This window comes from Eucyclogobius newberryi, unplaced genomic scaffold (assembly GCF_026437365.1).
Source record: "Eucyclogobius newberryi isolate DKJ021-1_F unplaced genomic scaffold, fEucNew1.0.hap1 SCAF_1, whole genome shotgun sequence".
Classification (NCBI taxonomy): Eukaryota; Metazoa; Chordata; class Actinopteri; order Gobiiformes; family Gobiidae; genus Eucyclogobius; species Eucyclogobius newberryi.
This window is the reverse complement of record NW_027315723.1, coordinates 15537785-15561937: the sequence shown is the minus strand read 5'-3', so window position 1 is coordinate 15561937 and position 24153 is coordinate 15537785. Positions and strand designations below refer to the sequence as shown.

The 24153-nt window shown below is 40.7% G+C and overlaps 1 protein-coding gene across 1 annotated transcript in view; it reads left to right on the top strand.

The window, feature by feature from the left end:
- eif5b (eukaryotic translation initiation factor 5B) overlaps positions 1 to 24153 on the top strand; it is a 28862-nt gene continuing 4709 nt past the window's right edge. The window contains exons 1-25 of the mRNA XM_072434750.1: positions 1 to 152; positions 2370 to 2483; positions 2646 to 2706; positions 2778 to 2942; positions 3614 to 3882; positions 5133 to 5440; positions 6750 to 6886; positions 7258 to 7335; positions 8006 to 8156; positions 11519 to 11611; positions 12315 to 12398; positions 12554 to 12610; positions 15479 to 15747; positions 16017 to 16124; positions 16211 to 16321; positions 16433 to 16500; positions 17101 to 17242; positions 17477 to 17608; positions 19509 to 19691; positions 19819 to 19980; positions 20919 to 21050; positions 21542 to 21673; positions 21919 to 21995; positions 22103 to 22267; positions 22548 to 22686. Coding sequence (XP_072290851.1) covers positions 118 to 152; positions 2370 to 2483; positions 2646 to 2706; positions 2778 to 2942; positions 3614 to 3882; positions 5133 to 5440; positions 6750 to 6886; positions 7258 to 7335; positions 8006 to 8156; positions 11519 to 11611; positions 12315 to 12398; positions 12554 to 12610; positions 15479 to 15747; positions 16017 to 16124; positions 16211 to 16321; positions 16433 to 16500; positions 17101 to 17242; positions 17477 to 17608; positions 19509 to 19691; positions 19819 to 19980; positions 20919 to 21050; positions 21542 to 21673; positions 21919 to 21995; positions 22103 to 22267; positions 22548 to 22686 — 3372 coding nt within the window. The 5' untranslated portion in view covers positions 1 to 117. The remainder of the gene's footprint in view (positions 153 to 2369; positions 2484 to 2645; positions 2707 to 2777; positions 2943 to 3613; positions 3883 to 5132; positions 5441 to 6749; positions 6887 to 7257; positions 7336 to 8005; positions 8157 to 11518; positions 11612 to 12314; positions 12399 to 12553; positions 12611 to 15478; positions 15748 to 16016; positions 16125 to 16210; positions 16322 to 16432; positions 16501 to 17100; positions 17243 to 17476; positions 17609 to 19508; positions 19692 to 19818; positions 19981 to 20918; positions 21051 to 21541; positions 21674 to 21918; positions 21996 to 22102; positions 22268 to 22547; positions 22687 to 24153) is intronic.

Here is a 24153-nt window from a genome sequence, read left to right as displayed (position 1 = left end):
AATCAACGGAGTGGAATCCCACTATTGGGTGAGCACGGAGACGATCTTGGTCTGACGTGACCCACCGTCGTATGTCTGCGTGAGTGAACCGGAGAACTCGGCAGCAGCATCAGCAGCATGGGGAAAAAACAGAAGAAATCTGGAGAGGACAGGTACCGAAACCCCCGTCAACTCCCGCTGCCATCCTGCACAAGTGATGAGCAAACTTTCCCCAGGCGTTAGAGCCTCCAAACTGGGGTGTTGAGAATATTTTCAGAGTGTTAGCTTAGCCGCTAGTAAGAGATGCTAACCACGCGTCACAGACATTGCAGGTGTTGCGTGCGTTGTGAATATTCTCAGGTGAATTACACAACACGCTCGAGCACTAAACCGTGCCGAGCCAGAACAAATCATACCTAAACTGGCTTTGTTAAAGCTTTTACCCGGCTGGTTTTTGCACGTTAGCTTCCGACACTACTGCACTACACACACAAACGGTGGTTGGTGGTGTTAGCATCTCGTCCCCCGGAGCTCCCAGCTCAATCAGCGGTACCATGTGCTATTTGACGCCCAGGAGAGGAGCCTCGAACCCGGGCAGCCTTGGGTCATTGAGACAACATGGAGTTTATGAGCATTGTTGGCACGGATGTGCACTAGCTGTCAGATAGAGTGGAGTGTCTCATAACAACTCTATTTACTGACTCAAATATTCCATATGTCACGTTAATCCACAATTTACTATAGCTATTCACCCATTATGTACCCTTAAAACAACATTTCCACCATCCTGAGGCCTGTGTGGACTTTTCTACGTCTTTAAAAAAACAAAAAACAAACTTAATACAGTTCTAATGAATGAACTGCGGGCCACAATAATACCGTTGGTTGAAAGATGTCCTCACCGTACAAACTTAATTACACGTTTTGAAATGTATAAGAATTTTGATTGCGTTTTGGGCTTTGTAAGTTTGGAGAATAGACAAATGCTTGGTAATGTGAATGGCTTGTGAACCGTCAGCAGTAAATGTCCAGTCTTTTTGTTCAAGCCAAAAGCCCCACTGCAAAAATGCACTCAAGTGTTCTGGCTTTAACAAAAATACACTGAAAACAAAGGTTGCTAATTATTTAAAATGTCATTATAAGTCCAATTTAAGAAGAAGTTTATCGCTATATTTACTTTATTGCACAAAGAAGTAAAGCTCCAGGACCACAATTGCTAAGTCTAGTTGAGAGTTAGACAGACAATTACATTGTGTAATTTTGGTGGTGGAGTTGGTTCTCGTGGCCCACCAATCTGTTATCACCCGTATCTGTGGTGCCAGTGCTCCAGCTGTGGTTTTAGTCCAGGGCTGCAAGTAATGATTATTTTAGTCAAACTATTTTTTTCCACATGAAATTCACAGAAATGCTTAAGTACATTACACATATATAATTATACATTTCAAAAGTGAGCGTAACACATCGTGTTCTTAAAAGTAAAAGAAAATAGTAGTAGTACACATACACACACATATACACACATAGATAACTATAAACATAGCCATACACATGTATACATAGTATAGAGTTGGGTAATTCCAAAATCAAAACTAAAACTCATCCTCACCCAGGACACATCCCACCCCAGACCCTGAAAGTACTCAATGTTGCAATTATAGTCTCAATATTTAATTTTTGAAATTTTATTTTGCATTTGTAAGGCCTTTGTTCTGGGCTGCTTATTTCTAAAAAGTCTCTATTTTGACAGGTTCTATCCATCTAATGTTCTATTCATCTAAGTTTGATTGCTGCAAGGCCATAGCTAACCATACACATTTTTACATGATTTTTTACTACCGTCAACTAAATTAGAGCTGTCATAAAGAAGCAAGATTTCTGGAGTACACAAAATATTATTTCAAAGAAAATCTGAAGTGATTCTTGCCAGAAAGTTGTTACTTTTGGGAAATACCAGAACAATTGTAGAAAAGTTGTATTGAGATTGCAACGCGTGCAGTTTTGTGAGGGATCTTAAATAGTATTAAGAGTTCAATATCCTAATACTATTTAAGGAATCACTTTCCAATGTGAATAACATTCAAATGAATAACTTGATGATTAGATTCCTTAATTGAAGTTATGTTGGTGATGGTGACGCGTGCTTGCCCTTATGACGCGGTCTTGCCCCACCGCCCGTCAGTTTGGAGATTCGAGGAAAGGAGATAGTCTGTACCATAGCTAAAAACTGCGGGAATCAATCAAAAAAAACACTCTGGGTACATATATGAAGCACAAATAGCAATGTAAGAAGGTTAAAAGCTCTGAAAAGTCGATTTTGCATGTTATGGGACCTTTAACAGAGACTTTAAGTTCAGATTTTTTTCCCTTCAATTTGATTTTGTTTTTTGCAGTGCCAAAGATGATGTGGACATAGATGCTCTCGCTGCAGAAATCGAAGGAGCTGGAGCCGCAAAAGAATCAAAAGGCAAGAAGAAGAAAAAGGGGGCCAAAAAAGATGACTTTGAGTATGACTTTTACATCAATAACTCAAACATTGTGAATATTTTGTAATGCTTTGTCAATGGTTTTATATCATTGATGCCTTCATTTTTAACTTATTTGTATATTTTCCAATAATTAACAATATGGTCTTGAAAGTTGCTCATTGTAAAATTGTTTCTTTGCAGTGAGGATGACATTTTGAAAGAATTGGAAGAGCTTTCTATCGAACAAGGAGGAAAACGCAAGGTTAAACGCACTTATAGAGAAATATTTTTAAAGTAAACTTTCCACTGAAATAAAATATGTTATTTTTACAGAAATCTGATGTGACAGAAGAACCGGACATTGTTGAACCTCCTAAAGAGAAAAAGAAAACTCGTAAAGGCAAAAAGGGCGCAAGTGTTGTTGATGATGATGATGATTATGATGAGGAGGTGGAGGAGGGACAAGCACAGCAGCGGAACGGGGAGGACAAGAGGACGGTACAAATACTACTACTGCTGCTACTACTGTTACTATTACTACGGCTACTATTGACACTTAATCAGATATGACCGTACTGGTTTCTTTGGTCTCTCTCTTTCACTCTTTTTTTTTACACTTACATATTGTCTAGACTTAAAAACAATACGTTACTTTGAGTATACATTTCACCAAATACATTTTAATTTGACTTTTTATTATTTGGACGACTTCTACTTGTTCTACTTTTAACGGTGCACTATGTCACACCACATTCATACTAGGCAATGTGGGTGAAGTGTCCTGCCAAAAGACACTACAACATTCCCGCTAGTTCCCTACTATGGCACCTGGTGTTCTAGCGGTCTCCCAGCCAAGTACTAACCAAGTCATGTCTTGCTTAGCTTCAGAGATCTGACTGGAATAGCACTGACAAGCAGGTATGGCCACAGTGTGATATTTAATCGTATAAATCCTAGAATGATAACTTGCTGCCATACTGTTGAACATTCCAGGGAAAGCAATAACATCTCCACGGAGACAAGCAGGTAGCGGGCGCTCCACCATAGTACAGCTTTCAGTAACAGTTCTCAGTTACACATTTTGGCTACTCGACCCACCTATGATCTATATGTGGCATTTGCTTTATTGTAAAATAATTTTCTTCACACTTCACGCTTCTTTTTCCCAGACTTCTTTAGCTTCTGATTCAGACGACGACTCACTTTCTCGCCTCAAAGCCAAACCAGGAAAGAAGGGCTCTAAAACGGTAGAGGAGGAGAGAGAAGAGCGGGAAGAGGAGAAAGAAGCGCGGGAAGAGGAGAAAGAAGCGCGGGAAGAGGAGAAAGAAGAGCGGGAGGAGGAGCCAGAAGAGAAAAAAAATGATGAGAAGAAACCAGCGCCCACGTTGAACGAGGATGACGAAGATGATGATGATGACGAGGAGGAGTTCACCTTCAAGTATGGCCGCGAAATTGAATTAAAGTGTACAATTACTGTGTTATTACTACATATGTGCGAAGGGAACATTCATTGCGTCAGTGGAGACACACAAACATGGAGCAGAGCTAAATATTGGGGCATTCATCTGTCTGTAAATTGGTTCAGAATTAGGCCAATAGCCAACCGATATATAGATCTGGCCCTAATTGTGGGCCCTTTGATAATGCATTTAGCCTTCAATGATATCTCTATATCACACCATGGGGTTCATACCGCAATAATATTGTAGGGAGGACTGTAATAATGTGATAATTTAGATGGTAGGATACTAGTTAGCCATCACCGCAGGGTGTCAGGTGTGCCTGTTTGTCCTTGTACATTTACCAGCCAACATAGGCTTTAACCTCCTGATCTGTGGTGTCATTTCTCCCAATTCAACCTGTATTGAAGCGACAGGGGAAGTCTTAAAAGCCCTACAACAAATACACAGGGCTTGGGACTGCTCTACACAAGTTTCTTTATGTTAGTTTCAGCTGAAGACATGTAAGCAATACATCCATAATCAATAGTTGCTCTCATAATAGAGAATAGAGTAAATATTCAGAAGCGACCTTCTGCTAGCTCCCCAGACCTGGCCAGATAGACAACGCAGCAGACTATTCACCTTTTTGCATTTAGTTTTAACCTTATCAATGTGCTGTCGCCAATTAAGCTTTTCATCAAAGATGACTGCTAAGAATCTCACTTCCCTGACCTGTTCAAGTACTTCCCCATATACATTTAGAGAGACATCCTGGTGCTGATTATATAAAAACAAATCACTTGAGATTTCTGTACAGACAACTTAAATCCCCAATTCAGAGTCCACTGCTCGACCTGCTGTATTGCGCTTTTAATGGCGATTGGCCAAGTGAAAAGGTGCATTTACTGACACCTACTGTAGTTGTACATAATCAAAGAAGGTGTTTTACTCTATACTGTAAAAAAGAGAAAACATGGAGAGAGAGAATAACAGAGAAAGACTACAAACTACAAATGCATGTAAACATCAATTGAAATGAAATTACAGCAAATAAACGAGACCAAACAGGTCCTGCAGAGAGTCTTTTGTACAAATACTGTATTGAGAGATTTGCATATCATTAAATCCCTTGTTCCTTTGTGGGGGGGAAATCAACATAAGTCAAAAGTACTTGATGGAAGTGTTTCTTAAACATCTGTTGTAGTTCTATAAACTAAAAAACATATATTTATATACATTTTGCCAGGAAAGACAAGAAAAAGAAAAACAAAGCCAAAGCAGTAAAGGCTGAAAGTGATGATGACGAGGAGGAGGAAGAAGGTGGCTCCAAAATGAAAACAGCTGCTCAGAAAAAGGCAGAGAAGAAGGAGCGAGACAAGAAGAAGAAGGAGGAGGAGCGGCTTAAGAAGCAAAAACAGAAGGAGAAAGACGATGCAAAAAAAGATGAGAAGAAAGATGCCCCACCCACTCCCACCACTACATTTCCTGTTCCTGCTGCAGCACCAGCCAGTCAGGACGCAGAGGAGGCAGAGGGGGCGGATCCAGATTGTGAAGGTAAATACAGTACAGGGATCCTTTTTTCTGCCAGACTGAAATTTGTCCCATGTATTTCAGAACATGTTTGCAGATTCTAAACTACAGGGTTTACAGGATTTACACAGAATAAGGCTTTATGGAGGCCAGTGTTGGTCAGTAACACTTTAATGTAATCTGATTACTTTTCTAGTAACGTTGTAATCTAATGCGTTATAATTAAAAACGGAGTAATCAGATTATTAGTTACTTTTTGAGACCAAAAATACATCTTTTATCCATAAACATATGCTATAAATGGATGAAATTTAAAAAATATATATAGTGACGTCACCATTCAGCGCAGCTGTGAACCAAATCAAAACCAACATGGTTTATACGCCTCAACTCTGCTGCAGGAGATGATTGTGTTTTATGCTGTTTAAGCCAAAGTACAAAACAGTGTTGTTTGTTTTGGATTAAGAATACGGACAAACGCATTTTTCACTGTGAATGTTTAAAAGATCAAACTTTGTGAGTCCAGAGCAGCACTGTCACAGAAACAAGATGATTGTTGGTATATTTTATGAAAGCACATCTTCTTTTAGATTGATAGGCTTCATATTTGCGCCTAACACTGAGATTTCACAGCTGATCTTTTCCTGTTTCAATCACACAGTGCACCACGTTAAGCACAGCTTATAGCCGCTATTTAGAGGTGCTCCGATCCATCGGCCGCCGATTATGATTGAGCCGATCACGTGATCGGTGATCAGAAGCACTGATTACACTTTACATTGTCATCACATTTACATTGAGGTAGATGATCTGTAAGTTATTGCAATAGCGTTGTATAAACTCCTTTTATGAAACCCTTTTGGTTAAAACGCTCTGATTTGGTCCTTTAAGTCGGCGATGTATCCATGTCTGCTCCCGCTCGCACCTCGCCCGCTACCGGAGCAGACAACAACAGCCACGTGTTTCTTTAAAAACACATGGGACTTCTTCTGCCGTATGAAGTGATGTGCTCAGACTGAGCCAAACGGCCAATCAATTTAGTAAAACAGCTGTGAAGCACTCAACAAGAGCTGACAGATCCATCTATAAATGTGTACCTGTTTGATCTTGGTGTTAGGAAAAAACAATTATAATAAACATAAGCCTAAATAATAAAATTGACTGAAAAGTTGAGAGACACTGCTTTGTATGTTTATTATAGCAAGCTTTTAAAAAAAATATTAAATGGAAGTTTTGTAAGCAGAAAAATGTCAAACCTTTCATAATTTATATTATATTTCACTCTTTTCAAAGTAACTTAAGTAATCAATAATCAATGTTGCTTTTGTTGAAGATGACGGTGAAGGAGGCGATAAGAAGAAGAAGGACAAGAAAAAGAAGAAAGGAGAAAAGGAGGAGAAAGAGAAGAAGAAGGGACCAAGTAAAGCTACAGTGAAGGCCATGCAGGAGGCGCTCGCCAAGATGAAGGAGGTGAGCAGAAAATGACAGCAATATTCATATATTGTATTATGCCATTATATTACTACCACCAAATAAATAAATAAATGCATTAGTCTTAAAAAACATTTCCCCAGCCGTATAGCCACAGCTGCCCGGAGGCAGACTGACGTAAGTGAGGTGGTCAATCTGCACCATTGGCCCTTCCCATGACACATAGTGCACACAGCACTTTCATACTAGGCAAGGGGGGTCAGGTGACTTGCCTAAGGACAAAACGACAACGAAAGATTCTAAATCTCATTGAAACTTTCTCCTGGTTAAATAGAAATAATATACAATTATTAAAAAAAAGTGAAATAGTGTTACTTCATTGTATTGATATTTTTTTGTATTGTTTTCAGGATGAAGAGCGAGCACGAAGAGAGGAAGAGGAGATGCTGAAGAGGCTAGAGGAGATGGAGCAACAGAGGCTTGAACAGGTGACAAACTCGCACCAAAACACACATGTTGGGTTTCCATTCTTCTTCACATCTTTTCATGGAGATTTATCCTCATATTAGTCACTAACCCCTGTGGCAAACTGTTCCTATTGGACGAGACCTCCAGATACTCATATTTAGAGGTATAACTATCAGTAAAGATTAGAGGTACTCCAATTGATAACTGCAAAAATCATGTGATCGGTGATCTGCAAAATGGGATGATCAGAAGCACCGCTCACTTTACATTGAGGTAGATGATTTGTAAGTTATTGCAGTAGCGTCGTTTAAGCTCCTTTATGTTAAAACACTCTGATTTGGTCCTTCAAGTCCGCAATGTATCCACCGTCCATCCTCTATCTCCCGCTGGTCTTTTAGTTAAAAGAATAATAGAGGTTCAGAGCCAAATAGCTTCCCATTGCATCCACAGAACATACAGACTTCACTTGTTTGCATGTGCACACACACGGGTGATTTTCTCATTAAATAGCAATTTCATAGGTACCTTAAATGTAAAAAGAGCTATGGGCCTGTGAAAGTTGTCATGCCTCATTTTGCTGAGAAAATATGCTTTTTGAAGCTGCATTTGAGCATAGTTTGTGGAAAAATCATATTCTTCTGATAATATCTAAACGTATTCCCCTGACCTTTGACCTTTGTTTGACCCCAGGAGCGTCTGGAGCAGGAGAGGAAGGAGAAGAAGAAGCAGAAAGAGAAGGAAAGAAAGGAACGACTGAAAAAAGAAGGAAAACTCTTAACGAAAGCTCAGAAAGAGGCAAGAGCCCGCGCCGAGGCCACACTAAAGATGCTCCAAGCCCAGGGTGAGAACAACAATGGCTGATTTTCTTTTTTCTCAATTAGATTTGTGATTTATTTGATAAACTTGAGATTCAGTTCTCAGATTCAGTGTGCATTTTAAACCCACGATGATCCAGGGACATAAACATTTTGGAGAAAGCTGAAAGCTGAAAATTGAAACGCTAGAACATGTTTGTAGAGGTCTAATTTACGTGGTTAGCAGGTTTAACTAGAAAACTATATTTGTGGTCTGCTAAAAGACCCTTCCAGTGTTTGTAAACGTTTCTTTAGCTAGTACCGCTCCATGTGTTTGCACTACTAGATTTTCAAAAAGAGCCCCCAAACATCGCAAGCTATGATAAACCACTTGACCACATGAGAGTAACACCGCCTTGTTAGAAAACAGTGGCTGTGTCCTAATGATAGAAACTCATTTTGGGTCGCGGGCCAAACATAACGTAAAAAATAAGACAATAAAAAATATACAGAATAAAAACTGTCATAAAGCCTCGTAATAGTTGTGGACCCTGTTGCACAATTCTGTAGCAGGTGAAGGACCATATTCCACATTCATGCATCAGCAGCAGGAACAGGAACATGGATATGATTTCTGATATGAAATGTTGATATTAAAGGAATAATAGAGGATTTTTCGCCAATTTGAGAACTCAAGCGACTGTTAGTCCCTTTTTTTTTAAATGCACATGCGCACTCACCCCCCACCCTCCAAGAGGCCGTCTGCCATCAAACCTTGTGCGTGAGCACGCAACAGCTCCGCTGCTACAATTGCATTTGTTTATTAGCACGACGGATCGCATCTCTCGTCTCCGCAGATATCCCGTCTCTTCTGAGCTCAAACAGTCTTTCTCTGTCGTCATTTTTGTACTTTACACTGAAGGAACTCGCTAAACGCACACTTGCACATCAACCATGCATGCGCAGCCAGGGAAACGAGCCTGCAGGTGTGCAGTAGGACGCAGGGAATGATTGACATTTGGGAGAACTACTCTGCTGTCCACGCCACAAGGAAATGAGACTCAGATTGCTTGTCAAAAATCCTCTTTTATTACTTTAAAGACCTATTGCTGCTCAAACTCAATATGAGCTCACTATGTTTCATAGTTTAAGCTTAGTGAGAATAAACTCTTCATGTAGTGAATCAAATGAGTGATTAAAATGTCTGGGAAGGCTGCATCTTTACCCCTTGGTTAGGGCATAGTGATTTGGACACGTTCTCCTCGCCGTGGGTCACATGACGCTGGTGTCAGGGAGAAAAAAAGTCGGCAAAATAGCGTTCTCTTATAAATCTTGATCAAATGCATTTGACACATATTTGAGTACTAACAATTAGGGGTGCGCCAAAATATCGATATGCAATATTTACCCCCACGATCAATTCTCGATGCGTTCTCGTCAAGTATCAATCTTTTAACGTTGTAAAAAGCCACTTTAAATTGCTCCATTCACCCTTCCTTTGTGGAGACACTTCTTTGGAGTTAGCTAGGGCACAGAAGTCGTACAAGGACACAGAAATGTCGTCAGATGAGAAAAATAAAAGTGAAACTGGTGGTCTCGCGTCTCACATTAAGCGTGGTCTCGCGTCTCACATCAATGTGTGTTCTTGTATAACACACACACCGCTAGACTGGGGAGGCAAATGAACAGCTTTAAACTAAAAACTTAGATAGCGAACGCCGACGCACAAAACTTTCTTCTCTCCGCTCCGCTTTACAACTCAAGCTAAGGTAAGCGTTTAATGCTAGCAACTTTAAAACTAACAGTTTATTTAAGAGTAGTTTACGGCTCAAAAGTTTGTTTGTTCAAACAGCTCTTCTGTCTGCTTTCATTGAGTTGTGTTGTTAAAGTTAAAGACCTGTTTCAAGGTGCATTGTGGGATATTTTGTGCGCACTATTGACCTCCTGAACATTCGAACACCACTACAACATGGCGTGACTCCATTTAGGAATAGTGTGGTCTTCGGGCATGGCCATTACTAGGGTTGTGTTCAAAATATCGATACGGCAATATATCTTCACGGACTCGATACAGAGTCACAGTATCGATATTTTTTTAATTTTAGTAGTACTTTTGATCTGCTGTTTGTGCTCTCCTCTCAGCCGAGGTGAGAAGGAGCTGTGGACCTGATCAGAAGCTGATCTGTGCAGAAGATGCTGCTGCATCATGTTCAGACCATGCTGATTGTTTGGCAAGAAACATGCAATACTTTACTAGAATGTGTTCCTTATACTTCTATTTCGACCAGTTGGTTGGATGTATGAAGTTATTAGAGCATAATGGATTTATGAATAAGTGCTTTGTGGATAAACATGAAATTCATGTATTCATGAGAAAAACAGTACCCATTTGAGATTTTTTTTAAGACCCTTTTTTCAAAAAATGTATCGGGATAGGTATCGTAATGAGGGAATTGTATCGGAATATACAAGTATCGGGTTACATATTGTATCGCGAGGGTCTTGGCAATACCCAGCCATTACCTCATAGCACTGTTTTGTGCAGATTCTCAGCGACTAGCGGCAAAACAATCATACAGTGGATATAGAAACTACACTACTTCTACAAAACTACACACCTCTGTTAAAATGCCAGGTTTTGTGCCTCCCGGTGGTCGAGCGGTTAAGGCGCAGCACATGTATGCCAGGCTCCATGTCCAGCTGGCCACAGTGTCGTGAGTTTGATTCCTGACTCCCGACTTCTTACTGCATGTCCTGCCAACTCTCACCCCCATTTTATTCTCATCTTTTCTGTCCAATTAAGCTTACAGGAAAACAATCTTTCAAATAAAAAATGAGACAAAGATAAATAATTTCAGAACTTTTTCCACCTTTAATGTGACCTATAACCTGTACATTTCAATTTAAAACTTAGTGGACAGGCGTCTTTATGCAGCTAACAAGCTCAAACAGGTGCTACTAATGTAGATTAATAACTGGATTAGAGGTGGACATTTTAAAGGCAGACTAACAGGTCTTTGAGAGCCAGAATTCTTGCTGATTGGCAGGTGTTCAAATACTTATTTGCAGGAAAAACATACAAATAAATTATTTGAAAAGCATACAAGGTGTTTTCCGGATTTAAAAAAAAAATTCTGTCTCTCACAGTGGAAATGTACCTACAATGAAAATTTCAGACCCCTCCGTGATTGCTAAGTGGGAGAACTTGCAAAATCACAGGGTGTTCATATACTGACTTTCCTCACTCTATAAATAAATAAATAAATTATTCAGTCTTAAAAAGTCCATACCGTCTATATTGGTACAATATAGAAGGTATGCACGAGCTGTTAACAGGTATTTCCATGTATTTTATAACTGTATATGAAATAAACGTACACATTTGAATAACGTTTTTTCTGTCCCTCAGGGGTTGAAGTGCCATCCAAAGACTCTGTGCCAAAGAAGAAGCCGGTGTATCGAGACATGAGGAAGAAGAAACCAAACGCGCCGACGCCTGAAGGTAAGAACTGAACTCACACATTTATTGTAATTCATTGTTCAGTATTTCTTTCCACTTCACACCTTGTTGTTTGAGTAAGGCTTTTTGTTGTTTAACCCTTGTGCATTGTTAAGAGAAATTTGTTTATCTAGTCATTTTACTGGGATAACTTGCTGTGGTGGTTCAATTGCCAATTGAATTTCGTCCCCAATTTTGTCCCGATTTGACCATTTGTGACAATCAATGTGAAAATCATATTTGGTGCATTTTTTTTTCCTGGAGCAAACCCAATGCTCCAGAAAAAATGTCTATAGTTACCTTATATTAAAAAAAATAGTCATCTTTGGACAACTGGTGCCTAGAAATCATAGGAAGATGTTTTATTTGGACCAGAATAGTTTAGATGTATTGATAATGAGTGCTCCATGCAGTTGAAATGGTTGGAGTGAAAAAAAAGGTTAAGGATTTTTCGATTTTTTTATCCTCCCAAACTGGCTTTACACCACGTACCACCACGTTTTGGTACTTTATTGTCACTATGCCATTTTAAAGAGAACCCCATCACAAGAAGAAAACTAAAATCTTAATATATATATATTTTTTTCTATGGCAGTTTAAAAATCTAAATACATTTGTTCAAAACACCTTCAGTACATAATTTTTTCTGACAGGGCACAAGGGTTAAAGTTATAGTTTAGTGAATGTCATTGTTTTCAATGGACAGAAACTTCAGAGGTGGCATCACCGGCCTCAGAGACTCCAGAACCAGCGCCGATGGAGACAGAGACTCCGCCCACGAAGCCTCCAGGTCAGAGAGGAGTTTATCTGCTAAAGCTGTGGATACAAACTTACTTAAAAGGCTTAGTTCTGCAATATTCCGGCTATTTGAATAACCTTTGTATACCTTGGCCTTGCTTGCTATATAATCGGGTGTAAAAGGTAAAATGTTTGTTTGTGTCTCAGAGGTAAAAGCAGACGCTGTGGACGACTGGGAAGCCATCGCCAGTGACGAAGAGAAAGGTTTGTAAAATATTTTCAAAAGGTATTTTTTATTTTAAACTAAAAGACTTGTAGTCTTTAAAGGCCCCATTTTATTCAACCTCAGGTTTATTCTATTAGAATTAATTTATAAAATAATTTATTAATCTTCTCAGCCCCTTTAAGTACTTCAGAAAGGGTTAGACCTGTGTAATTTTTTTTCCTACATTCATGCTGATGAATTGACGGGCAGTTTTAATGCATATTTAAGCCAGTCGGCTCAGTTTTATTTTGAGTAATCGGACTGCAAGTTTACTGCTCCTGATTTATATTTTTCAGCTGAGCCCTTAGTCACTCTTTCTGCCTTCTGGTGTTTTTGCAGAATTCGTGCATTGCATAATTTTCCAACCTTTTCACGCTAAAGCACGCACTACGTTTACATGCAGGCCAGGAAAACCGGATAAGCCTTTGAAAAAAGGGCGTGGCTGCAGAGCCGCGGCGCGGTCAAATGGCCCAGCAGTTTCAGGAACCGCGGGCGGCACTGCCATATAGCCTCATGGCAAACCTTAACCCTAACCTTAACCTTAACCTTAACCCTAACCCTAACCGTAACCCGGCGCGGTCTAAAACGGCGCAGTCAAATAACGCAGCAGTTTCAGGAGCCGCGGCACAAAATAACATGGCAGTTTCAGCCGCTCGCCGCGGCTCTGTAGACACTCCCTTGAAAAAAAGGCTTGAGAAAAGCAGCCGCTCTGCTCAGCTCTGCACCTTTTTGTGGGGGGACGCATGCAAACTTAAAAAAAAAAAATTGTGATTGAAAAGATTCTGACTGAGCGGCGCAAAGTGCAGGGGAGTTAATTCAGCATGAAGTGGATTAGACTAACACTGGGAGGGTAGGAACTTGATTATGACCTTCTAATTATAATCCATAGAACTAGACAAAAGTATCAATTCTGTCCTACTCTATAGGTAGCTCATACAAAGTTCGCCATCAAAAGTGATTTGAAGAAATGCAGTTGATTTGTAGTTCATTCTGAATCCAGGAAAAAAATCCTGACCGTTGATGAGTTTGGATCATAATGCCGAAAAGGAGCGGCGACAGATGAGAGAGAGACCTTGGTGACCCCACTGCCTAAAGGTAGTCAGGACCACAACACAGGAAATTGCCCCTCAAAATAAAAGAACTTCAGGAAGTGCAGGTTACAAGATCATAGTGTTATATTGGTTAACAGAAGGACAAAGTCGATTGAATTAAAATGAAAATAATACAAACTAATGTTGAATATAAGTTAAAACCTATAGACCTATAAACCAATTTACATTGAACTAAAACAGACGATAAGCCCATAGGCATACAGGCTTTATAAAAGGCTGGCATATTAAAATCTCACGAGCTATGAGTTATGTTTTAAAAAGCGGCAGTCACAGGTGACTTTGTTTTGTAGTAATTGTCCAAAGTGTGCAAAAAATTAAGGGAAGGCAAGTTTATTTGTAGAGCACATTTCATACAAGGCAATTCAAAGTGCTTCACAAAGCAGGAAAAATGCATTGAAATCACAAAGAAATTACAGAAACAGAAATACAATAAAATTAACTAAATTAAAAATTATCAATCCAACTGATTGTCTAAACTAATAAAATCACAAACAAAAGAGAAGAGTGCAAAGGAAAAATCTTTTCAGTCATATGCGCAGCTAAACAAAACTGTTTTTAGCTTAGATTTGAACATTGTCAGAGTAGAAGCCTGTCTCACATCTTCAGGAAGACTGTTCCAGGTTTTAGCTGCATAAAACTGAAACGCAGATTCCCCATGTTTAGTCCTGACTCTGGCACCAGCAGGAGGCCGGTCCCTGAGGTCCTCAGAGTCCGAGATGGTTCATATGGCACTAACATATCCAAGATGTACTTTGGTGCTAGGCCATGGAGAGACTTGTACACAAGCAGAGCTGCTTTAAAGTCTATTCTCTGAGCCACAGGAGCCAGTGCAGAGACCTGAGAACAGGACTAATGTGATCGTACTTCCTGGTTCTAGTCAGGACCCGAGCAGCAGCGTTCTGGATGTACTGCAGCTGTTTTACAGCTCTTTTGGAGAGGCCAGTGAGCAGGCCGTTACATTAGTCTAATCTACTGGAGACAAACGCATGGATAAGTCTCTCTAAATCTGGTTTTGACACTACATTTTTGATTTTGGCAATGTTTTTTAGATGGTAAAAAGCTGCTGATGTTATTGATTTGACGTGGCTATTAAAGTTCAAGTCTGAGTCCATTATTACCCCCAGATTTCTAATTTGGTTTGTAGGTTTTAGAGCGAGACTCTGGAGGTGACCGCTAACACTTTCTCTTTGTTTCTGTGGGCCAAAAACGATTATTTCAGTCTTGTCTGAGTTCAGCTGGAGAAAGTTGTTTTGCATCCACAAACTGATCTGTTGGATGCAGTGACAGAGTGAATCTACTGGTCCAAAGTCACCTGCCGACAGTGAAACATAGATCTGAGTGTCGTCTGCATAATTGTGATAGGACACATTTTCACTGCGTATCAACTGACCTAACGGCAGCATGTAGAGGTTGAACAGAAGGGGACCCAGGACTGACCCTTGGGGCACTCCACAGGTCAGGGTCATGTGGTCTGAGACACAGCTACCAATTTCAACAAAGTACTTCCTGTCTTCCAGATAGGACCTTAACCAGTTTAGGGCAGTGCCAGTGATGCCCACCCAGTCCTCTAGTCTCTGTAAGAGGATCCCATGATCGACAGTGTCAAAAGCAGCACTCAGATCTAACAGAATTAAGACTGAGGCTTTGCCCGTGTCAGTGTTCAGGCGGATGTCATTTAGATTTTTTTTTTTTTGGCATGTGATAAACCGACGATTTATTCCAAACTTTTTCTTGACTTTTTCCTTTCTGCTCCAGAGCTGAAGAAAGTCCACATTGAGGTGAAGGCGGACCGTGTCATCGCCCCGGAGCCGACAAAAAGTGATGTAGATGATGAAGAAGAAGATGACGACGATGAGGACGACGACGAGGAAGAGGAGAGCGAGGATGAAGAGGTCTCCACAGCTACTGGATTAACATCAAAGAGACGGGCAAAAGAGAGCGAAGACGAGAGCAGCGAGAGCGAAGATGATGATGGGAGGACAAAGGAGGAGCGGCTGTACGACCGCGCCAAGAGGAGGATAGAGGTGGGCCCAAAAAGATTCAACATTTACTACAAATAACATAAGTTCCACCTCCTTTTCAAATCTGAAACCATTCAAAGTACCTCCTGGTAAGAGCATGCTTACGCCCAGGGGTCTTTGTACCCCAGGTCGGAAACAACTGGTGTTGTTGAGCAGCCATTCCCAAAGTGTGGTTCCTAAAGCTACTACAGGAGTGCACAGACGTTCCCTACAATGAACCAACCCTATAACACGATTAAAAGCAAAAATGTTTTTGTCTTGTATTTGAACAGAAACGTCGCATTGAAAACTTCAAGAACATCGACGTGGACACGCTCAGATCTCCTGTGGTCTGTGTACTGGGACATGTGGACACCGGCAAGACCAAGATCCTGGACAAGGTCTGGAATCAAACTGAAAACATTATAAATAACAGCATATATATTCATGTCCGTGTAAATAAAGTCTAAATGTTTTGTTTTTGTAGTTGAGGCACACAAATGTTCAGGACGGTGAAGCCGGAGGAATCACGCAGCAGATCGGAGCCACAAATGTCCCCAAAGAAACCATCGAGGAGCAGACGAGGATGGTCAAAAATGTACAACATGTGTTTTCACATTCTGCTTCAAATGACCCTTATACAATTTCATAAATATATACAGTCTCATACTTTCATTTTGCATTAACATGTAAATGCGTTTTTCTTCAGTTTAACCATGAAAACGTAAAGATCCCTGGGATGTTGATCATTGACACGCCTGGCCACGAGTCTTTCAGGTAAAAACCTTAACTCAAACTAAAACCTACTACTTAAATACACAAAGATTCCATAATAAACTCATATTTAATAATCTAGTCGTCCCCCCTGAAAAATGCTTTTGGTCAATCTGCTTTTTCAGTACAAGCAGTACAGATTTGGAACACAATACCATCGCACATACGCAATGCTAATACACACACAACTTTTAAACATCTATTGAAATCATGGTTACTTGAGAATCAAACCTGTGACCTTAGTTAAAATGCTGCTGTTGTGCTGCTGCCTAATGAGTCTTTGTCTAGTGTCATGCTTGTCCATGTCATTGTTGTGTATTGTTGTGCTCATATTTCATGTTTCACCCAGTAATCTGTTTTTACATGGACTCGTAAACTTTAATATTTTTCTACTAGTCCTAATTGTACTGTATATAATGTAAATGTATGTTTTGTATATTGCTGGCATTCTACACCTTGCCTGGGACTACAGTTGGAAACTAGCTAAACTACAGCTAATACTGGCACATTTACAGAAATGTTGATTAATGTGCACTGTCCCGGTTCAAATAAACTAATAATAAATAAATAAATAAATAACTATATTATGTACTGTTTTGGCAGTAACTTGAGGAACAGGGGAAGTTCTCTGTGTGATATTGCCATCCTGGTGGTGGACATTATGCACGGACTGGAGCCTCAGACGCTGGAGTCCATTAACCTGCTCAAGGAGAAGAAATGTCCCTTCATCGTAGCGCTTAACAAGGTCCTACACAAACTACCAAATTATAACTTAAGAGAAACTTGCATTAAATAGTCCCTTTGACTTGGTTCCAGTATGTAGAGATGTGATGATTCAGTTCTCCTCTGTTCAATCGCCACAAAGACAACCATAATGATGGAATAAATATAAATATAAATTGTGACATAGACTAAGAAAATGTTGAAGTTTTTGCCATTTCGCTCTGGCCTTGTGTTAAATACTATGTTTTTGTTTCAGATTGACCGTCTGTACGACTGGAAGAAGAGCCCAGACACCGACGTCGTGGCAACGTTAAAGAAACAGAAGAAAAACACAAAAGACGAGTTTGATGAGAGAACGAAGGCCGTGATCGTGGAGTTTGCTCAGCAGGTACAGAGTGGATGTGAATGTGACTTTATTAACCCGAGAGTTTTTAAATGTATACTTTTTAGCAGAGTTGCTCGACCCACCTATTCTCAAAGAATAAAATTGAGTATGGGTGATATCAGTTTCAACATTGGTATCGGTGATATTGAAGGGTGTTCCTGATATTTTTGTATTGGTCTGATATAGAAAATGTAGCCGATATTTGGCTTCGTACCCATGTGACATTCCCTCTGCATCGATTGGTCCAACCATGCAAGAGATTATTGTACATAACAGATAATACATTAGTTATTTTTTTTAACAGAAGTGAAAAGTTAATCTTTACTATATCTTAACATGGATTTCATGTTGAAATGCAAAATCCCATTATTGGCATCATCACATATCTGTTAATGGCCACAGCAGCAAGACAAATATTGCATATTGGTATTGGCACAAGATTAAATCCATATTGAACCCTACATATATACAGTGAAGACGGAAAGTATTCAGACCCTATACATTTTTCACAATTTGTTTCATTGCAGCCATTTTCTCAAATCAAAAAGTTTTATTTCTCATTAATGTACACTCAGCACCCCATCTTGACAGAAAAAAACAGACTGCAAATTCATTAAAAAAGAAAAGCTGAAATATCACATGATCATAATCAGAGCCTTTGCTGTGACTCATATTTACCTCACATGCTGTTATTTCTCCTGATCCTCTAGAGATGGTTCTACTCCTTCACAGCTGTGCTTAATGAAACTGATTGGACTTGATTAGGAAAGGCTCACACCTGTGTATATAAGACCTACAGCTCACAGTTTCAGAGCAAATGAGACTCAGGAGGTCAAGGAACTGTCCAAGGAGTTCAGAGAGAAATGTGGCAAGGCACAGATCTGGCCAAGGTTACAAAAGAATTTCTGCAGCACTCAAGGTTCCTAAGAGTACAGTGGCCTCCATAATCCATAAATGGAAGAAGTCCATTTTAGGATCTGGGGGAATTGTGGGAGAAAAGCCTTGGTGAGAGGTAAAGAAGAGCCCAAAGGTCACTGTGGCTGAGCTCCAGAGATGCAGTGGGGAGAAAGTTCAGTCAACTATCACTGCCTCCACCAGTCAGGGCTTTATGGCAGAGTGGCCTGACGGAAGCCTCTTCTCAGTACAAGACCTATGGAAGCCTGCATAGAGTTTGCCAAAAATCACATGGACTCCCAGACTATGAGAAATAAGATTCTCTGATCTGATGAGACCAAGATTGAACTTTTTGGCGTCTAAGCGGTCTGTGCGGAGAAAACAAGGCACTGCTCCATCACCTGCTCAATACAATCCCAACAGTGAAACATGGTGGTGGCAGCATCATGCTATGGAGGTTTTTCAGCTGCAGGGACAAGACGACTTGTTGCAATTGAAGGAAAGATGAACGTGGCCAAGTACAGAGATATCCTGTACTTGGCTTCTTCTCAGGACCTCAGACTGGTCCAAAGGTTCACCTTCCAACAAGACAATGACCCTAAGCACACAGCTAAAATAACAAAAGGAGTGGATTCAAAACAATTCTGTAAACCCAATTAAGCATCTCTGGAGGTGGAGAGACCTGAAAATGTCTGTCCAACAACGTTCGCCAAGGGTCTACATACTTTTTTGTAATAAATGTTGCAAACATGTCTACATTTCTGTTTTTTCTCTCAAGATGGGGTGCTGAGTACATTAATGAGAAATAAAATTAACTTTTTTTAATTTTGGCAAATGGCTGCAATGAAACCAAGTGTGAACAATTTAAAGGAGTCTGAATACCCTCCCTATCCACTGTATGAAAAAGTAAATACGTGAATGGACCCCAGGTTACTTTGTACTGAAAATGTTTCCAGAACTCTTACTGACTCTTACCACTGTCTACACACTAACTCTCTCTCCTCTTTAGGGCCTAAATGCTGCTCTCTTTTTCGAGAACAAAGACCCCCGAACTTTTGTGTCCTTGGTTCCTACCTCGGCCCACAGCGGGGACGGGATGGGGAACCTGATCGCACTGTTAGTGGAGCTAACTCAGACAATGTTAGCCAAGAGGCTGGCACACTGCGACGAGCTCCGGGCACAAGTCATGGAGGTACAGATTCAATTCAATTTATTTTTGTAACAGTAAACGGATGGCTGTTTTATTTTTGAAATGTATTTATTTATTATTAATAAATGTAATTATATTTTTTAACTCTGCGCTCTTGCTGTGTCTCCAGGTGAAGGCTCTCCCAGGGATGGGCACCACGATCGATGTGATTTTGATAAACGGCTGCCTCAGAGAAGGAGAGACCATCATTGTTCCAGGGGTGGAGGGGCCGATAGTGACGCAGATCCGAGGCTTGCTGCTGCCGCCTCCGCTCAAGGAGCTGAGGGTCAAGGTACAGAGAATCAAATCACTTATGTCCACAGTCTTATCTATTTATTTGGTCAAAAATTTGCAGCTCTGGTAGACAAACTGATATACAGTGATCCCTCGCTATAACGCAGTTCACTTTTCGCGGTCTCGCTGCTTCGCGGATTTGCATCATGGATTGTGTTCTGCATTCTGATTGGCTAAACAGTCTCTCCGCGTCTTCTCTACCTGTGTGTCAATAGCGTTATGGATTAATATGTACACGTACGTTAAACCGCTTGCCAAATTGAAGTTTACGAGGCCGGTGAGAGCGCGCGTGTGAGCTGCGTGAGACGCCGGTGAGAGCGGCGCCGCTTGTGAGAGGCCGGTGAGAGCGGCGCCGCTTGTGAGAGGCCGGTGAGAGCGGCGCCGCTTGTGAGAGGCCGGAGAGAGCGGTGCCGCCCGTGAGCTTCAATGTTTTATGGAGTATTTCATTGTATAATAACTGTAAAAAAATAAAGGTTTCTACTTCGCGGATTTCGCCTATTGCGGGTTCGTTTTGGAACGTAACCCCCGCGATAAACGAGGGTTCACTGTAGATCCTGTCTAGATAACTGAGGGTTTACAGTTTTTGTCAATAAATAAGCTATATTTTAAAACAGTAATCAATTAAGACTTTGGGTGTGTTCAACCTGCACATTCAAAATTGGGTCTAAAACTGAAACAAAATCTGGACTAAATGAGGACTATAAAAGAACCAAACCAAGTCCACATCGGGCTAAAATGAGCGCAATTTAGGACCAAATAGTGTGAATGCACTCTTAAAAATATATATTTTCTTTGACTAATAAGAATAAACAAGAACGGGCAATTGGGGACAAAATCCATATGAAATGTTTCAATCATATATCCAAAGTGCATTATAAATGTAATTAGATTACAAAGTAAAGTTTGTTATTAAGCTGTGCATTTTGTTTTTCACAGAATCAGTACGAGAAGCACAAAGAAGTGAACACAGCTCAGGGAGTGAAGATTCTGGGTAAAGATCTGGAGAAGACGCTGGCAGGGCTCCCTCTGCTGGTGGCTCACAAAGACGACGAGGTCCCCGTGCTCAGGGTAAAACAGAACTTATATCTACAATTATTACAGCACTTTGAAGCGGGCTGAGTGTGGTGTGAAAGCAGCTTGGAATTGATCGAATTATCACAAAAGTGCTTGGATCACATTTGTATGGGTGGTTGCTGCAAAGCTGCTGTTTGAAATCTGTGTTAATCAGTGAGACCCTCCTGCCTTTTCTCTGGCACATCTCTCACATGCATTTACCAAAGGACAACCGCGTACAGCCAAGGGCAGTGATCATGTGCGTGCATATCCATGCCGCTCTTTTAATTTAAAGCCCTGTTGTCATGGAAAAAATTTAGTCGGTCAGCAGGCGTTTTGGGTGAATGAAAAATGGTTAATGGGAACAGGGCCGACACAAAAGTGAATTAAACAGAACTAACTTAAGCTTGTGCTGGGAAGCGGTCTAACATGTGTGAAAACACCCTAAGAGCTTGTGTCAGTGGTGTTGGTCATACTTGTTTACATTCTCTGTATTTCCTCCTTAGGACGAGTTAATAAAGGAGCTGAAGCAGACGCTGAACTCCATAAAGCTGGAGGAGAAGGGCGTGTACGTCCAGGCCTCGACTCTGGGCTCTCTTGAGGCACTGCTTGAGTATCTGCGCACATCCAAAGTCCCTGTAAGTACTTCAATTTGACACACAATACAGTCACTTTTAGACTTTGCAGTACAAACACTTTATTACTAGTATTTGCAATTTCATTATTTGTGTTGTTAACGTTTGTGCAAAATTTGCCAGTTTTTACCAAAAATAAAAGATTAGTTTGTTTTGTACATTGTTTAACATTTTTATTCTTGATTGATATAGATAATGATTTCAGATTGATAAAAGTTTCATGTAATCTTAGTTTTCTCTTTTTGCAGTACGCCGGCATAAACATTGGTCCTGTTCATAAAAAAGACGTCATGAAAGCGTCCACCATGTTGGAACACGATTGTCAGTGAGTTTTGCCTAAAAAAAACTAAACAAAACAAATTAGAACCCAGGTTAGTCCTTGTTTAGTTCTGGTTCAGTCATGATTCAGTGTTTCAAACCCTTCTTTCTCAGGTATGCTGCGATCCTAGCATTCGACGTGAAAGTGGAGAGAGAGAGTCAGGAAATGGCAGACAGTTTGGGGGTCAGAATCTTCTCCGCTGAAATCATCTACCACCTTTTCGACGCCTTCACCAAATACAGAGAGGACTACAAGAAGGCCAAGCAGGACGAGTTTAAGTACGCTACAAAACCAAGACTCTGTTCACTCCACATGAAATATGTTTATGTATTTCTCCATTTAGTCCAGTTTAGACCTGGTTTAGTTTTGGTTTACTCCTCATTTAGACCTATTGTCTACCTAGTGTTCCAGTTTAGGTTAAATCCTTGTTAAGTCTTGGATTAGTCCTGGTTTTATCTAAATTCAGGCCAGATAAAGAAATACTTTTTTTTTAAATTGGGTTAGGGTTAGTTACTACTACAGACCGTAAATCCTCTAATTAGATTTCTCTCTCCTCAGAAATATTGCCGTTTTCCCAGTGAAACTCCGAGTCCTTCCTCAGTTCATCTTTAACTCCAGAGACCCGATCGTGATGGGAGTGATTGTGGATGCCGGAGTGCTAAAAACAGGAACACCAGTCTGTGTGCCCAGTAAAGGGGTAAGTCTGTGGCAGAGTGGTTAGCCTGTCTATTCCTCTCATTACGGAGGTTCTGGTTTAGAGTCCTGATCTCTGAGGATCAGTCTTGACCTGAACCCAATTATTTAGTTTAGATTAATCCAGTTCTAATGTCAGGTTTCGTCCAGGATTAGTCCTGCATTAATGCTGTTTTAATCCTGTTTTTTTCCTTAATTATTACTGTAATTTTTTGGGCTATAGAGTGCTCCTGAATAAAAGCCGCGCCAACGCTTATTGCCGCACCTGCGGCAATAAGCTGCAGGTGCCCAAATTGTAACATGAGCATTTAAAAGTTTAACAGAGAAAACCTCACAGCTGTCCCCTCTGTCCTTGATGACTCTGTGTGAGCTGATTTACCTGTGTGAGATTGTACTTATCGAGTGAGTGTTAAGTTGTAACATGAGATATTTCCACAGAAATATGGTTCACGTTGCTTTGCACATGTTCTCTTTTGACCCGTGGGTCAGGTCTGGCCAAGAAAGTCTAATTTCAAGGTTTCAAGGCTGTCAACTGCAGACAGCGTTTGTCTTTGCGTTCAGCGTTGTTTTGATTCACTTCCTCATTAGACTTATTTCTCCGTGAATATGATTCTGATTGTAATAAAATGTAGCGTTTTGTAGTTTAATCATGGATCTCTTATAATACCTGGATATGGTATGGCTATCTGCAACATGTCACAGACGCCCCCCAGTGGCCACTCCATTGGTACTGCAGCCAAAGAAATCCCTGGCCCAGAAAGCTTTTTTTTCCCCTAGATCGCAATGTAACAAAAAACTGCTTGTGGTCGGCTGACAGGCGCCTACAGCTTTCAGAAGTGTTGGATATAGCGGCAATATTTACCTATTTTTGGGTCATTCACTTTTTTCCATTTAAAATTCTTCAGTTGTCTTTAAAACCCATTTTACGCTGTTAGCTTCGGCTACGCTCAAGCCCAGCTCCAGGTGCCGTGAAAGAGCCAAAGTGCCATGAACGAGCTGCAGACGTAAAATTATGGATTCATGAGTTTAATAACAGAACAGATCATCAAATTAATGACCACCATGGATCTGAGGGCCGTGGATCTACTACTCGGAAGCGTTGTTTAAATGTTTATACGGTCTCTCCTCGCCCCGCGCTCCCTCCATTCTCTCCTCGCTCCGCCCTCTCTCCTCGCCCTGCGCTCTCTCCGTGCTCTCTCCTCGCTCTGTGCGCACCATGGAGCTACTAAAATAACGCCTTTTATCGGGTCATTCACTTTTTCCAGTTCAAAATCCTTCAGTTTTTCTTAAAACCAGTTGTTTAATACTTCGCTTTATCTCACACTGGGCTCTGCGCTGCTCTAGTAACTCGCTCTGATTGGTCAGCACAATCACATTGTAAGCAAACCTATGTAGCTTCTGTGACTGAAGAGCTGAAAGCTAACTGGCGACATGTGCCACTTCGCCCTTTGGCCCTGGGGGCTTGAGTTTA